The 14,702-nt window shown below is 51.2% G+C and overlaps 6 protein-coding genes across 6 annotated transcripts; 2 read left to right on the top strand and 4 right to left on the bottom strand.

Moving 5' to 3' along the window:
- The first annotated feature begins 887 nt into the window (after nt 1-887).
- On the top strand, nt 888-3,003 carry VE01_07115 (uncharacterized protein). The gene is made up of 3 exons (XM_059463859.1): nt 888-1,169; nt 1,586-2,136; nt 2,198-3,003. Exons 2-3 carry the CDS (start codon nt 1,735-1,737, stop codon nt 2,615-2,617), a joined length of 822 nt encoding a protein of 273 aa, XP_059319468.1. The 5' UTR covers nt 888-1,169; nt 1,586-1,734; the 3' UTR covers nt 2,618-3,003.
- VE01_07114 (uncharacterized protein) lies at nt 2,938-3,731 on the bottom strand. The gene is made up of 2 exons (XM_018276550.2): nt 3,287-3,731; nt 2,938-3,223 (listed from the first exon to the last, which is right to left on the bottom strand). The coding sequence occupies exons 1-2, from the start codon at nt 3,715-3,717 to the stop codon at nt 3,202-3,204; spliced, it is 453 nt and encodes a 150-aa protein (XP_018127718.1). The 5' UTR covers nt 3,718-3,731; the 3' UTR covers nt 2,938-3,201.
- A 152-nt stretch (nt 3,732-3,883) lies between these two features.
- VE01_07113 (uncharacterized protein) lies at nt 3,884-7,227 on the bottom strand. The gene is made up of 2 exons (XM_018276549.2): nt 6,235-7,227; nt 3,884-6,186 (listed from the first exon to the last, which is right to left on the bottom strand). Exons 1-2 carry the CDS (start codon nt 6,839-6,841, stop codon nt 4,073-4,075), a joined length of 2,721 nt encoding a protein of 906 aa, XP_018127721.1. The 5' UTR covers nt 6,842-7,227; the 3' UTR covers nt 3,884-4,072.
- Nucleotides 7,228-8,969: 1,742 nt separating this feature from the next.
- Nucleotides 8,970-9,803, bottom strand: VE01_07112 (uncharacterized protein; the record flags this gene model as incomplete). Its single annotated transcript, XM_018276548.1, has 1 exon — nt 8,970-9,803. The coding sequence occupies one exon, from the start codon at nt 9,801-9,803 to the stop codon at nt 8,970-8,972; it is 834 nt and encodes a 277-aa protein (XP_018127720.1).
- A 1,318-nt stretch (nt 9,804-11,121) lies between these two features.
- On the top strand, nt 11,122-12,999 carry VE01_07111 (uncharacterized protein). Its single transcript, XM_018276547.2, has one exon. It carries the CDS (start codon nt 11,818-11,820, stop codon nt 12,865-12,867), a length of 1,050 nt encoding a protein of 349 aa, XP_018127808.1. The 5' UTR covers nt 11,122-11,817; the 3' UTR covers nt 12,868-12,999.
- Nucleotides 12,843-14,612, bottom strand: VE01_07110 (uncharacterized protein). Its single transcript, XM_018276546.2, has one exon. The coding sequence runs from the start codon at nt 14,473-14,475 to the stop codon at nt 13,114-13,116; it is 1,362 nt and encodes a 453-aa protein (XP_018127722.1). The 5' UTR covers nt 14,476-14,612; the 3' UTR covers nt 12,843-13,113.
- Nucleotides 14,613-14,702: the final 90 nt, after the last annotated feature.

The following is a 14,702-nucleotide window of genomic DNA, read 5'->3' as shown; positions in this document are numbered from 1 at the left end:
GACACTGCCAACGCAGCTTATCTCCGTTTCATGTCTAAATATATAATAACCCCCCCTCATCCCGATGCGGCGCAAGCACAGCCATGATGTATGTTATGTTGTGTCTGGTGGGGTCGCACGGTCTAGCGCTCGATTGGATGGGGTGAGGTGCGGGGCAGGATCAGGACAGGTTCTGGATGGGGGGTGGATAGTGGGTTGGTGGTTGTTGACCAATGGGGAGGTGCTGGTGCGAGGAACACAGCTGAGACAGGACAGCGAGGGAGGTAGCGGGAGGGGTGAGACTGGATTCAGTGTTAGCACTCTCTCGCTCACTGACAGGTCAGTTACTCTCTAATGGTCAGTTTATTTCTCCTGCTGTTGAGGAATAAGGAATATTCGCGATACAACTCGCTGTCCGCCGTCGTCGACCTAGGAAGCGGTGTGTTATGAAGCGCCCGAGCGTTGGAAAAGATCAGAGTTCGAGGCCAATGGATCTTCACGGCAGGCACGGCAAATCAGCCATGCAGCGCCCTGTTTTTGGGACTCTGCTGGCGGGTCATCCGTGGCGTGGGCTAGAGCGCCGACATGGGCAGGGAAGCAGGTTGGCGAGTGGAGAGGTAGGTGCATGCTGAGCTGGAGATAGGTAGGTGTACCAAGCTTCCAGCCCTTTTTCATCGGTAATAGGAAAGGAAGTTGTCGCTCCTTGCTTGGTGGATTCTTTAGGGCCATGACGAAAGTCAGCTTTTGGCTTTGGGAGATGGCGGGGGAATTAATTGTGGGATCGGGAATCGGAATTTGTTGTTGTCAGGAAAGGCGATTCGGTTCAGCTTGTGGAGTCATGACATAGGATGGGTTTGGGAAGTTGTGCTGCTGCAGATATATATGAGGCTTTGAAAGGCTCGGCGGGATTTATTTCTTCTTTGCCTTTTCGTTGACACGCAGTCGTTATCAATTCTGTTTTGTTCACCTTCGTTCGTTCGTTCGTTCACCCTTGCACGGTTCTTTTTTTCCTGCCGGAGAAAGAAGGATTCCTTGATTGCTATTCCCGCGGACTGCTTATACCAGGTTCATATCTACTGGCTAGGAAGAATTAACAGTATACGAAGCAGCACACCATTGTGCTGCAGACAGATACTGGGAAACCAAAAAAATATTACGAGCGAGGAGGTACCTCTACAATTAGAAACAGGGTGAGTGAGACGAAGGCCCGCAACTATTTCAATATACGACGAACCCTCACTCAGCCTCCCCCCACGACCTCCACTTTCTTTGTTCCAGCGAGTTTGCCGTGATTTTGTTTGTTTGCTTTGTTCTCTCGACCGAATTAAAAAATCATTTATCTATCCTCCCCACGCGTTGTTTCCTCAATCATCCCATCACCGTTGCCAGTTATTCCGTGTTCTCATTGACAGCTATACCACGCTGCTGTATCAGGCCGCTCATAGGCTGGCACGGACATCGAGCTGAACTTCAGCCACCCTGCTGGTTGGCTCCACGTTCAATCGGGCTCAGCATTCCACCCGTTCTTGCGGTCCAGCACTATTTGTTCAATTCCTCTTCGGAGTCGTACAAAACGGGGTCATGGCTCACACTGACGAGAAGAAAGACCTAGAAGCTGGAAACCGGGTGCCCGGAATCGAATCCCAGTATATCGACGAAAAGTCCGGGCTGCGAAATAGTCGGGTCGAGGCTAAAGGATCTGCGCTCTCGGCGACGACGAGGCTGAAGCTGCCCGCGTTTATCACCTCAACCAGGATGCCTTCCTTCCGCCATTTCCTCATTTTATTCACCATCTTCACTGTCTTCGCAGTCACATTTACCTCGGCGGCCGTAGGACAGGTCCGGAGGTACCATGCGCCAACGGCGGACGAAATACAGTTCACCAAGCTTCTGTCTACGATTTCCGACGACCCGGAGCTTCACGATGCGCTAGAGAAGTACATTGCAAATAAATATCACCCAGGCAAGAAGGGCGGGGACGACACAGCGTTTCAGTTCCTTAACAGCTATAAGGCTGCTGCTGCGACGAGTTTGGTGGAGCTTGTCAAGAGGCAGAATTCTAATGGGACTACGACTACGACGACTACCTCTATAACCGATCCGCCGAAGACCACCACTTCTGTTGTTGTGCCCCCAACTACGGATGAACCTCCTCCAGTCAGTAAACCCCCTTGGTTAACATAATGTTTAACCCTTCTCTAACTATAATTCCGTATAGACAACTACACCAGACACTCCAACCCCACCTGGGCCGACCGAAACCCCAAACCCAACCGACAGTTCAACTGAAAACCCTCCAACTCCCACTCCCACACCCGGAACACCAACCACGCCAACCCCCACCCCTCCCGGCAGTACTCCGACCAAAAGCGGCCCTACAACTCCTCCCCCAACGGGAGGGCAAGAGGCGAAGACGCACACCTCGAAGACTGAGACGACTACATACACGACGGTTGGTCCTGACGGTACTACGAGCACTATCACAGCGTATACCGTTATTCCTTGGAGCCAACCTACGGAGAATGCGGAGCCGACTGTCACGCCCTCTTTGCAGGGGAATGCGGCGTCTAAGTTCAATGTGCTTGGTGCTGTAGGGTATGGGTCTATTTTATTCGTCGGCTTGATGGCTATACTATAGTCACTCGATAATGGTCTATCAGGCCTAGCAAGGGCAGCGCGGCGACTGTCAATTGAGTTATGGAGAATGGAAGAACAAAATTGTTTCACAGATTTTCGGAGAAGGGCACAAAGTGCAATGGGAATACACAAAAATGGGAATCAGATGGGACACTCCTTTTCAATAAGCAATGGGATTACGGCGCAGAATTAACGACATCATCATGAAAACGATGTAACGACACTCCTTTACAGCATAGCGTGGTGGGAAAACGGCGGCGGGTATGGTTGGGTTAGGTTGGCGTGCTTTATTAGAAGGAAATAGGAGAAACGCAACATCGTCTTGCAGCGGAAATCGCAATTGTACTTTATATTTGAGGAAACAAATCATATTTGCTTACAGCATGAAATCTTTGCTTCGTACTGTCCGTCGTGCGAGCCTTTGCCATTGATATGCTGAGATATGCTTCGTCCCAACTATCCATCTTTTTAATCCCCCAATATCATGTAAACTCCCCAAGCGCCCCTCAACCCCATAACCACCCACAAACTCCATCGCACAGCCAGCGCAAAACAGCCCCCAACATAACCACCGCCCTCCTCCTGTTATCCCGGTCCGATTCTAGGCCTGTAAATCACCACGTTAGCCAACCTTTCCAGAAGCAACCCCAAGGAAAGGACCAAAACATACATATCATGATGCTCACTCAACCCACTCAAATACTTATTCAACTCCTCCACCCTCTGCTTATGCGTCCTCCCCCCCCCTTCCCTCTTCAGCCTATCCTCCAACCTTTTCCTCCTCATCTCCTCATGCCGCTTCTCAGTGGGAGTCTTGTAATCCTGCTCTAGCTCGCGCTCTTCGACTTGGCGCCAGAGGGCGTCTTCTTCGTCTTTTGCGGAGGCGGAGGCGGGGGCTTCTTTGGTGTCTGTAGGTGTGCTGGCGGGGGCAGGGGAGGCGGATGTTGGGCGTTTGGTGAGGGTGGTGGAGGTAGATGAGGCGGCGGCGGTGGAGGAGGAGGATTTGGAGGACTTTGATTTCTTCTTTTTGATGCCGGAGGGTTTGGAGCCCTTGAGCTTGAGGCCGCCGCCGATGGCGGAGGAGTAGTCGTCGCCTCCCATGGTGGGGTTGGTGTTGGGGAGGTGAGGAGAGTTGAGGTGAAAGCTATGTTATGGGTATGGCGGGGCGAGCTTTGGGGCGGGAAGAATGTTTATCCGGTGGTGATTGTAGCTGCTATATGATATCCACAGACATCGATTTGTAGGGGAAGATAAAATGTATGTTGTAAAGTGTAGTCATATTATGTGGTATCAATATAATATCTACTGCCCATACCCATATATTCGTAGCCTTGTGAAAGAGCTCCTATATCCTTAAGACGCCAACAATCCACCGCCCCTATATCCAACCCTCTTCTAGAGTACCATTGATCTACAACCCCCCTCCATATACCCCCAGTGCATCCAGCACCAAACCCTAAATACTCAACCCCTTAACACACAACCAAAACACCACCGGCACAACCACATTATCATTCCCCCCCGTCAACACCGCCTCAGTCGTACTCGCCATCCCCGCAGCCACCACCGCCTTCCCCAACGTCCTCCCCCACCCGTCCCCGACCGCGCCTCCATCCTCCCACCCACCAACCCTCAACCACACCTTCGCCGCCATCAACGCCACTGTCACCGCGACCGCAAATGCGAAACTGCCTTCTAAACTCTTGCCACCAGGCCACAGCCACTTGCGCCGCCCGTACCGCCGCCCGATAAGCGACGCGGCTGCGTCGCCCATACCGACGCAGATGACGCCGGATACCATGCTCACGTCCCGAGTTGGGATTTCCCATCCATCGTCGGCTCTGGTGACGGCGCCGAGGCTGAGCCAGAGCGGTACTGCGCAGCCGATTAGGAGGAAGATGTGGCTAATCACCACTGGCCCGCGCAGATCCCTACCGTCCACATAGGGCGTAAGGAAGTAAGCGATAGGTTTGCTAAGAGGAGGTAATTGTGTAGCGCGGAAGAGGTCGAGGAGGAGGAAGACAGCGAGGATGAGGGATAGTGCGAGGGCGGCGAAGGTGGGGTCGATGTAGGTGGCCGGCAGGAGCATAGCGACCATCATGAAGTGGAAGACCTTTCGGCGGGTGTCAACTTCGACGGTGGAGGAGAGGTTGATGACGATTGTGAGGCCGAGGATTATGATGGCGAGCCAGTAGGTCGAGATGAGGAGGCGGGTGTTGGCGAGGCCGATGTTGGAGCGGAGTTGGGAGATCCAGGGGCCGTGGAAGTATGTTACCGGGACGGCTGGGAGGTGTTCGGGGACTGGGATCCAGTGGTCGAGGTTTAGGGTGAGAACTTGCATTCGGAGCCAGGGGTAGTTTCCAAACATGTATGCTAGGGCCCAGCCGATGGGTTCAGCGCCAGATAAGGCGACATTCCCGACGTATGTGCGGACTCCTGCGAAGATGATGAGGAGAACACAGAAGTAGACATAGGCTGCATATAGCCCCTTGCGGATTGTTGCCTGTGCTACGGTAAGATTGTAGAAGCCCTGAAGACTAGAGGAAGCCGATCGCCTCTTTCGACCCGATGCAGTGAGGCCACTGTAGCGTTTAGGTGAGCGAATCGATGGGAACGTGTTTCTTCGATTCCTTTCCCGATTCGTCACATCGGCTAGAGCTCCGTCGATACGGGAGGCGAACTCCTCTTCTGGTTCCTCAGACACTGCAGATATTGAGCCTTTCTCAAATTGAACCGTATTGGATTTTGTCAGGTTTGTCTTCAATCGCATTGGCCTGACTCTCTGCACCGCCGATGAAACATCGTCCTCGCTGTCCAGCGTAAGAGGCCGATCGAAGTGTAGAATTTCGCTCAGTTTTCCTAGAGGCTCCTTTAAAATCGACTTTGATGTTGATTTTATCGGGCGTCCCAGGGCGTTTCCACTCCGCTTAAACCTCCATCTTGGAATCCTTTCCAGCGCAATCACCCATCTAAGGGCGAAGCCACAAGATATGAGCAATGACAGCCCCCCTCCCCACATGAGAGCTTGCAAGATCACTATTTGTGGCGAAGCTGACAACAGCAGAATATTAATAAGTGAAATAGAAAGAAGTTGCAGCTCGGTTTCCAACAGGCTGGTTGTCGTTAAATATCTCAGCACCGAGCAGGTTACTTGATGTAAGGGGCATATCAAAACCAGGATCTCTGGGCTGATATTATTCTCGGGAAGCAAGCTTTTATCTCGAAGAAGATCCGGCTGCGACTGCCAAGCAAATAGGGGTATACAAGACAAAAGCCAACGTAATGTACCAACATCTTCGCCTTTAGCAAAAGAAGGTAGCAACTCGGGCATAAGTGACGAAATGCCGAGGATTATATTAGGGAGAACTATCCCCTGGTTCGAACAGGATAGGAGAGTGGTGACAAAATTCGTGAGAAGGGAGGGGTAGAGAAGCGGCGCTGGGTCGAAAGTCGCCGGGATACGAAGTGAGGGCCACTTCTTGAAGGAATTTTGAGAAGCCAAATAATAGGATAGTCGAATAGGGTAGAGCACCATTAATGACCCCATGATGGCGGCCTGGTACGTAAACTCTGGAAGGGAATTAGTATTTGCCAAATTATAGACCGTCACAAACATACCGTTCTTCCATAGAGAAGCTGTAACTCTCCCATTTCCGGAATATACTATTTGTCCCAGGCCAAGCAAAAGAACAACCTCCAAAACCCGTCGTAGAACCTCCGTCTTCCTTGTTGCCCTGAACTTCTCCCATGCTTCCCGAGAGCGCCGTTCCTCCTCATTTTTAAGTGTCTTCAGGGCATCGGATATGTATTCTTGTTGCCGCGAGGCTTGTTGGAGGTCAACCACAGATAACGCAGGACTTGGTGATGTTGAGCTCGATCTCTCGAGGCCTCGTAAGCCTTTCCGCGGCCGCGAGCGGGGTGCCGGCAACCCGAGGAGGAAGTGCTCATCGTCTGCTTCTGTCCCGCTATCGCTATCGGTGCTGTGTCTGTATAGATCCTCGGAATGAAGTATCGGTCCATCGACGACAAAGCTTTCGGGGCTGGATGTAGGGCGGGGGGATTGGTCTCGTGAGGAAGTGGTGCTCAGATTGTGCCTGGCGCGCCGGAGTTCGGGATTATGTCGATGATAGGGATGTGGTGATCGCGATAGTGCCCTTAGGACTTCTTTATCTTGTGGCGCGGAATTGGCAATGGAAAGCGATTCTCGATTCCATCGTTCAGACATTGCCTGGAGGCCAATGTGCCACTTCTTGCGTTGGAGACGGGGTGGACGTCATCTATCGGCTTATCTCTGGAACATCGGGCTTCACAACATGGCTTCGTGGTGTGGGTTGGTACTCTGGCGGTCGCAAATTATCATAGGTAAAGCGAGTGAAAGGTCAATAAATGAAGAAATATAAAACTGCCGCCCTATTCACATGCAAATGTTGTCGGGGAAGCTCGTATTTACAAAAACGGCAACGTATCCAAGGTATGGTACGTACTCCTTTTGAGGCTCCTTATCGTTTGGTTAACGGTTCAGGAGGAACCGTTTGCGGGTGTTACCGAAGCAAGTTTAGTTGGACCTGCACCCTTCGCCAGCTATATTTTGTGATAGAGAAATAATATCATTGTAGCATTGCTATGGTATGGATAGCTGTAAATATATTTTAATTATATCAATAAGTGAAGCCCTCCAACTTGGAGAAGCGGCTTATCCGCCGATCTCAAAAGGTTCTAGACCAGGTCTCCAAAAAGGTTAAGAAAATATGAAAATGTTTGGAGTCGTCGACAGCAATGGTTGTTTGGTCACAAGTCATTGCCAATTATTCGTCGTCTCCAAAATCATCTAGCACGTAAATTTGACCGATCGGCCAGTTGGAAATATCTGGACGACGGTTGATTTAGTCGTGCTTACCATGAAGAAGAAGAGAACCAGATCAGCGAGAGAATTTTGAATTTGTATGAAAATCGCAGTCACGTGTTATCGCTCCAGTTTCCATGATCATCCGCGCTAACAGTTTTTCGCTTAATGCTCATATAAGAAATTCTCCTCCGTCTGTGAATTCTCCATTCTCTACTGACAATGTCACAATCAACAAGGGAAGCCCGACTTCCTCGCCATATCTAAAGGAATGGATCATGATGCAAACCGCCTCTCATGACACCGCTCTTGGGATACTGGTAAGTATAAGGCCAAATGTCGTCTTTGCCTCTCCATGGCAAAGCCAAGGACATGCGCGCGCCTCGGCCAAGACCAGCCAACTATTTTCTTTTTGTATGAACACAAACCACATATTGCCTACCTCTTATCCTTTTCATGGACATGAGCGTCACTTATTTAAATATCGTTCGTGGAATAAAGAACAAAGGGCCTAGACAGCCCGTCCCATCCACCCTGTTGGCGTAGACCAGTGCGCCAGGAGGACTAATCAGGACAAACAAACTATCCAATAGCATATATATTCTGTATTATAAATTACTCTGCATGATCATCACGTACATTTGTCGTCTAGAAACTGCACTGCCTGCAACCCTTTCCCTCATTCGTTATGTACGCGTGCTCCAATATATGCTGGCGAGAGGCATCTTCAAAATGCGACTCAGGTCATTCGAAGTCGGCCAAAAAAAAAAAGGATTGGCGAGGCTGTAGTAAGCTGTCCACGAGTTGGATTCGTGGGAGCTTTATAGCCATAAACGTATGAAGTCTAGACCGAGGCACAGAAACCTATCAATGCACCTGCATCCAAACCGCCCTGCATTCCCCACCGGTGGATCCGGATGCGGTATTATGCATCCGCATAGCTCTTATCATTTCGCGATGTGTTTGCAATGCATCAAACGTGCAGATGAGGCGAACAACGTCGATGGCGATGCAGGATCCTCAGCCCCTTTGAGATCAGCAGTATGAACTTTCGGTCACAAAGCCTCAGTCAGTTTGTTTATCGAGATTTAATTAGGGTATGGGCGATCTCTAAAAGTGTACAAAAAGACACACACACATACTGCAGCCAATGGATAAACTCGCCTTCCAGTCTCGTCATGTGCAACTTGCTCCTTTCAGCAAAATCTCCATCCGTGGATCAACCCCGGCACATATTGCTAAACAGAACGGCCAACACACAAAATCCAATACTCCAAGCGCCTTCAACGCGTAAACTGCTACTCCAATAACACCTCCACTGGATGGAACCGTAGCCTTGGGGATATCGGCGTAGCAAAATGGCTCCTGCATGGTCCTGCTCATCGGGAATGAGAGCACTGTGGTCACTGTGGCGGGTGACCCTTCCAGTAAGTGTCCACTGAATCCTAGGCTGGATGCCAAATTTAAACATGGTCCTGAGGGATTTAAAATTCGAAGGGTTCCAAAATAATCAACGATAGCGGCTGCTATGGCTCCTCTCCTGGATTTGTTTCTCCGTGGCAACGTATAACTGGTCCAAATAACACATCGAGTCCGCATCCCGCAGTAATTTAGCCACCTGGATTCCGGCTGATATTAATTGTAAGATGTTCCGGTCATCCTTTAATGGTCTGGACTGGTTCCTGGCGGCATGCCTCATCTCCAGGGAGTTCTCCAGGATAGTGACAAACTGCTTGATCTGGCCGTTATATAAAACGCGAGCCGGAATGCGACGCTTGGTAGCAAGACGCTTCAAGAGGTATACCCATTCAGTCCACTCACGGTCCTCTGGGCGCTCCACGGGTCGCATCTTGGAGTCTATGGGGATGGGAAACTCGTATTTGGCAACAAAATCAAACGCACATCGCGACAGGCGCTCATTAACCCGGGTAAGAATAATGTCCTGTTCCTGGACTACCAGGTTGGTAGGAAGGTGGGGTAGATCTCTGTCTTGCTCAAGATATCCTGATGAAGGGCGGGGTAGAAGCTGGTGAGGCCCATCAAACTCGTCCCGGTTGGACGGACGCCTTTGTGGATGAACTCGGTCCGCGTTGGGAGGCCCACTCAGAGGCCGCCCTGAAGCTTCAAGTGCCGGGTCGGTTGCAGCAGGTGAGCCGTGGTAGTTAGTGATGATGTACTCTGGTGTTATACGCCCACCTGCTTCCCGCGGTGGAGATGTACGGTTGCTGTAAGACCCGTAGTTGGGAGCGGCTCCATTTCCATAAGGGGCAGATATAGGCTCCTTCTGGTATCCGTTGGGTGAGTAGATAGGTTCTGATCGGTCCATGGGATCGCTAGGTGCCATGACAGAGGTTGGACTGTAAGCGGATGTCACCGAGTTGGAAACGTATGTGATGCTTGGGGATAAGGTTCAGTAAGACTCTTTGTCTTGGGGTTCAAAACAAATACCTTGAGGAGGGATAGTATGAAGTTGCTGGAGCTGGTGCTCGCCCACTTCCATGGCCATCACTTGACCCTTGTCAGCTAGCGATCTTAATACTGTCTATGAAGTCTCGTACCTTCGGGGAAGATCGTTAGGACCAGTCGCTATCGGACGACTGTAATCCATATAGTCCGGCTGGACATTTCTCACGGAAGAAGAAAACATCAGGGCGAATGAGAGATCCAACCGAATAAGGAGTCAGACAGAGAAATTGGCAGAGGTACCACCAGCGCTGCGGTTTGCAGATAGGTATACCAGTGAAGTGAAATATCCGGATCTTGGGCTCGTAATAAGGAAAGTTGATACCAGCAACTCGACATCCAGGTGGGTCGGTGAGTATAAGCAAAGGACCAGGCTTGGAAATGTAGTCTTGACTGCAACAGAACAGCTTGGGACAACGTGCTTTGACTTTTGGTGAGGTATTTGATCGGAGGGGAGACCGAGAAACATAAATACCCATTCTCGCAATTATGATGGGGCGGTCAGCGCTCCTACCATGACGCCGCATGGTAATTGCGAGAGAAATTAGGCCACCACTGGCCTAACACCATTGCTGGAACTATAGCCCTGTAAATCCTGCTTGGGGTTTCGCAAACAGCGATCCTTCACTGGCCTCACTGAAGCCGGGCGCGCAAATGATTTGGAAACAGGGCAACCTCTCGTGGAATCGACCGGGAGCTGCGGGCCACTACGAACCAGCGTATTAAACATGGCATTCAACGTCAGGGTGTCCACGGCAGCCCGCAATGACCTTCGCTAGGCTCGTCTCATACCGTGCAATTAGCCCATTTGCTACGCCAGAGTCGACTGACTTTGAGGCCCGAATCGATTCGACGCGCCAGGCCACTAGGGCCCCTTAGGCTGCGTTGGGCAGACGTGGTTGTGCAGTGAGAAATTTTGCCATGACGATTGGAGAGAGCAGGGGTGTTTAGAGAAACATCGCCCAAGAGACGTGGAAACTCGAGAGTAGTTTAAGTTACATTGAGAAGCGACCTACATGTTGTCACCTCTGCCGACCCAGTTGATGCCCTTGGTGGCAGCAAAGCCGGGCGTTGTGCGAGCATTGGGCATGAATCCAGGCCTCCTTGGGCATGGCTTAGCTCATGCCTTGCTGCCCACCTTGTTGAGAATGGATTCGCTGTCTTGGCCACCGATTTTTGATGCAAACCAGTCTGCCATACGAGGAGAAGACGCCTTAAAGTAGTTGGCTGTTGTCCGCAAAATGATTGTCGAATAGGGTGGTTGAGAGAATGAAGTTCGTTTACAGCTCACCGGTTCCATCTCATCAATATGAGATCACGTGATCAATACAACCGTTGAAGTCCCACAGGTCAGCCTTCATAGCCTTTCTTCCGCTGCCACGTCTCTTCTTCTGGCATGATATCAACATGTCGCATGAACCGAAGAGGGACGAGTCGTGCATCTCCGGACTCTGTGATACATTTCAGATCGTCGTCAGCATGGCAAACAGAATATCCGACATGGAGGAATAGGTCCGGTTAACTCTAAATTAAAAGTGTCAATCAGCTGCAGCTATTTCTTACGGTAGACTTCGGTGCAAGATAAGATGATTGCCTTATGGCCACTTGATTTCGGTGTTATCACGTGTTAGTTTTAACCTTCTAAAGTTTACTGACTTTGTTGGGAAGATGCGGTGACCCATTTTTGGGGAAATATCATGCCTCGGCACACTTCTCCACATACCCCACACTTTCTGTATCCGCAACCGAGCTTCATGAAGCCACCCCCGGATATTCACATCAAGCGCTTGCGCTTATATAGAGGATACCTTTGTAAATCATGAGTTTTTGAGAATAATACCCTTCATCTAGCAAGCCATTTCATCTATCACGCCTTCACGAAGCACCTCCTGACCATGGCTCCAATCACCACCCCTCTCACCACCCTCCTGGGCATCCAGCACCCCATACTGCTCGCTGGCATGGCACGCACATCAGGTGGGCCCCTGGCAGCTGCCGTCTCCAACGCCGGCGGCATTGGCTGCATCGGCGGTCTAGGTTACACCCCCGACCAGCTCCGCGAGATCATCCACGAGCTCAAGGAGAACCTCACTTCTAAAGATCTCCCTTTCGGTGTTGATCTCGCTCTCCCTAAGGTCGGCGACGGCGCGCGCAAAACCAACCACGATTACACCCACGGCCAACTGGACGAGCTGATCACCGTCACCATCGAGGAGGGCGCAAAGTTGTTCATCAGCGCCGTCGGAATCCCGCCGCCACATGTGATTAAGCGCCTCCACGATGCTGGCATCGTTATCATGAACATGGTTGGCGCGCCGAAGCACGCAAAGTACGCTCTCGATGCTGGCGTCGATATTGTATGCGCGCAGGGAGGCGAGGGAGGCGGACACACGGGTAACATCCCCAACTCGGTGTTGATCCCAGCTGTTGTGGATGTTGCGCGCCAGTACAGGCCGAAGCTTCTTAAGGGGCAGACCGCGATGGTCGTTGCTGCAGGTGGTATCTACAATGGACGTAGTTTGGCGGCGAGTTTGATGCAGGGAGCTGCTGGTGTTTGGGTGGGAACCCGCTTTGTTGCGGCGACTGAGGCTGGATGCAGTGAGCAACACAAGGAGGCTGTTGTGTCGGCTGGCTTTGATGATACCCTGAGGACTTTGGTGGTCAGTGGACGCCCGTTGAGAGTCAAGATGAACGATTATATTGCGAAGTGGGAGGCACAGCCCGAGAAGATCAAGGAGCTGACGGAGAGCGGTGTTGTCCCTATCCAGAAGGACTTCGATGATGGAGTGGATATCGATATTCCCTTCTTGATGGGCTCGGTTTCTGGGGCGATTAATGATATTAAGCCGGCCGGAGTTATTGTAAGGGAGATGGTCTCTGAGGCCGCCGACATGTTGAAGCTAGGCGGGACATATCTCAACGGTGGTAAGCAGAGCAGGTTGTGAAGAGTGTCACATATGAGGCGAATCGGTTCTTGCTACTGTTAGCATGTCAACCAGGTATGAGTACAGTAAGGTCTAGATTTGATATCCTCTAGTAACAATGTATATACACCTATATTTATCCCAATTACCCAGCATGGCGAGCACTTCGCATGCACGTATAACGCCTGACACCTTTCCTTGTTCCCTAATACACCATGTAGGTCCCTTCCAAGTCATACTCCAAGCCCAAAAGCAAATAATGATTCCTTAAAACCGAGGTAATCTCGCTGGCACAAAATCCGGTTCTGCTGATTCCTCAGAGTCAGATGTGGCTTCGTTTGAGGAGCCATTCGTGAGTCCATTGGCGATGGCAGATTCTGAGCTGGGCTTTGTATCGACCTCTTCAACGTTTGCTGTTTTGGGTGATAGATAGTCTTCGGAATTGCGAGAATGCAAACTCTGGCGCGTGGGCGTCTGCAACCCTGAACGAAGCTCGCCACTGCCCAGCCCTCGCTCTGAAGCCAACTTGAGAGCAGCCTCGCGTTTTGACTGTAGCTCAGCTTCTTCTTGTTGTCGGAGCCGTTCCTCCTCCTGTTGCAACTCAGATAGATGCGGTACGTTTCCGTCCTCTTCATTTGGCCTATCCGAGAGTTGCGCCGCCGATTTGTCCGATTTAAATCCCAGAGCAGTGAGTGACTGGTTTGAGGAATGCGATGTTACCGAGAGTGCCCTCGACATTGCCGCCGATCGCTCACGGCTCTTTCCTTTACTACTGTTTCTTGTTTTACCGCTGCTGTGATCCTCTAAGGTGGTGACGGTACCACGCCGTCCAAGAGTGGTCGCAAATTCATCACTCAGTGGAACGGCATCGTCTTCTCCATCACTAGGGAAGAGATCACCCCTTGACCTAAACGAGTCTGAAGTGTCTCCCGATGCGGTAGTAGAACTTCTTGGCCGCGTCTTTTTGATGTTTAGATCTCCAGCATCACTGTAGTCACTATGGTCATCGTCTATAAGAGGTTCTTCCTCAGCATCGTCTCCAAGCTCTGCCCTGTGCGCGCCAGGGTGATCCTGCAAGTCGGCTGCGCTTGGCTTGTATCTCAACGTCCCACCAAACTTGAATGGGAGACGTTGTAAGAATCCAAGGGCACTGGTGCTCGGGATAATTGTCGGATCTGGTAAGCCATCAATGGTTCCTCTCCGCTTTGGAGTGCGCCTGGTCCCATAACTCATTTTCCTCTTCCTTCCTGACGGCTGATCGTCTGGCCCATGGCTATTCGACCCGCTTCCAGCCAGCAACCTGTCAAGCTCATCATTCCCCCATCCTAGAAGTCCACCACTGGCCCCAGCTTCTTCATCATCCCAATCATCGTAGAAGTCGAAGCTATACTCTGCCCTGCCTCTAGCTCTGTCGCGCTCGCGCAGTCGCCTCGCCCTCTCTTCGCGATCGGGGAAGCATTGTGTCATGCATTGTTCGACGCTCTCTCCCATCGACGCAAAGCATGGATTGATGTAATCGTGCACAAATGACCATATTCCAGCCGCCGCAGTCTCCGTCGCGGTCTCAGCATTATGCGAGATGTTGTTCCACGTCTGGCGGATCCGGGGATCTTCGAGGAGGGTAGCCATTGTAGGTGCCGAGGGGACAGGCGATCATTCCATGAGTGGAGTAAAAGTAATCGCTGCCACTATCGAATAGCAACTACAGTATAGCGGTATTCTTGAATCAATTGCTGTTATCATCGGCATTCTGTGCTTGTTGCGTAACCGCTTTGCGGGATGATGGGCTAAGAGCTGTCGTCCGTGATTAGATTAGCCTCGTGCACGTGACGTCAGCCCACAGTGCCGCATACAAA

This window comes from Pseudogymnoascus verrucosus (genome assembly GCF_001662655.1).
Source record: "Pseudogymnoascus verrucosus strain UAMH 10579 unplaced genomic scaffold scaffold_42, whole genome shotgun sequence".
Lineage (NCBI taxonomy): Eukaryota > Fungi > Ascomycota > Leotiomycetes > Thelebolales > Thelebolaceae > Pseudogymnoascus > Pseudogymnoascus verrucosus.
Note: the sequence above shows the minus strand (reverse complement) of the source record. Positions and strands in the feature narration are given on the sequence as shown.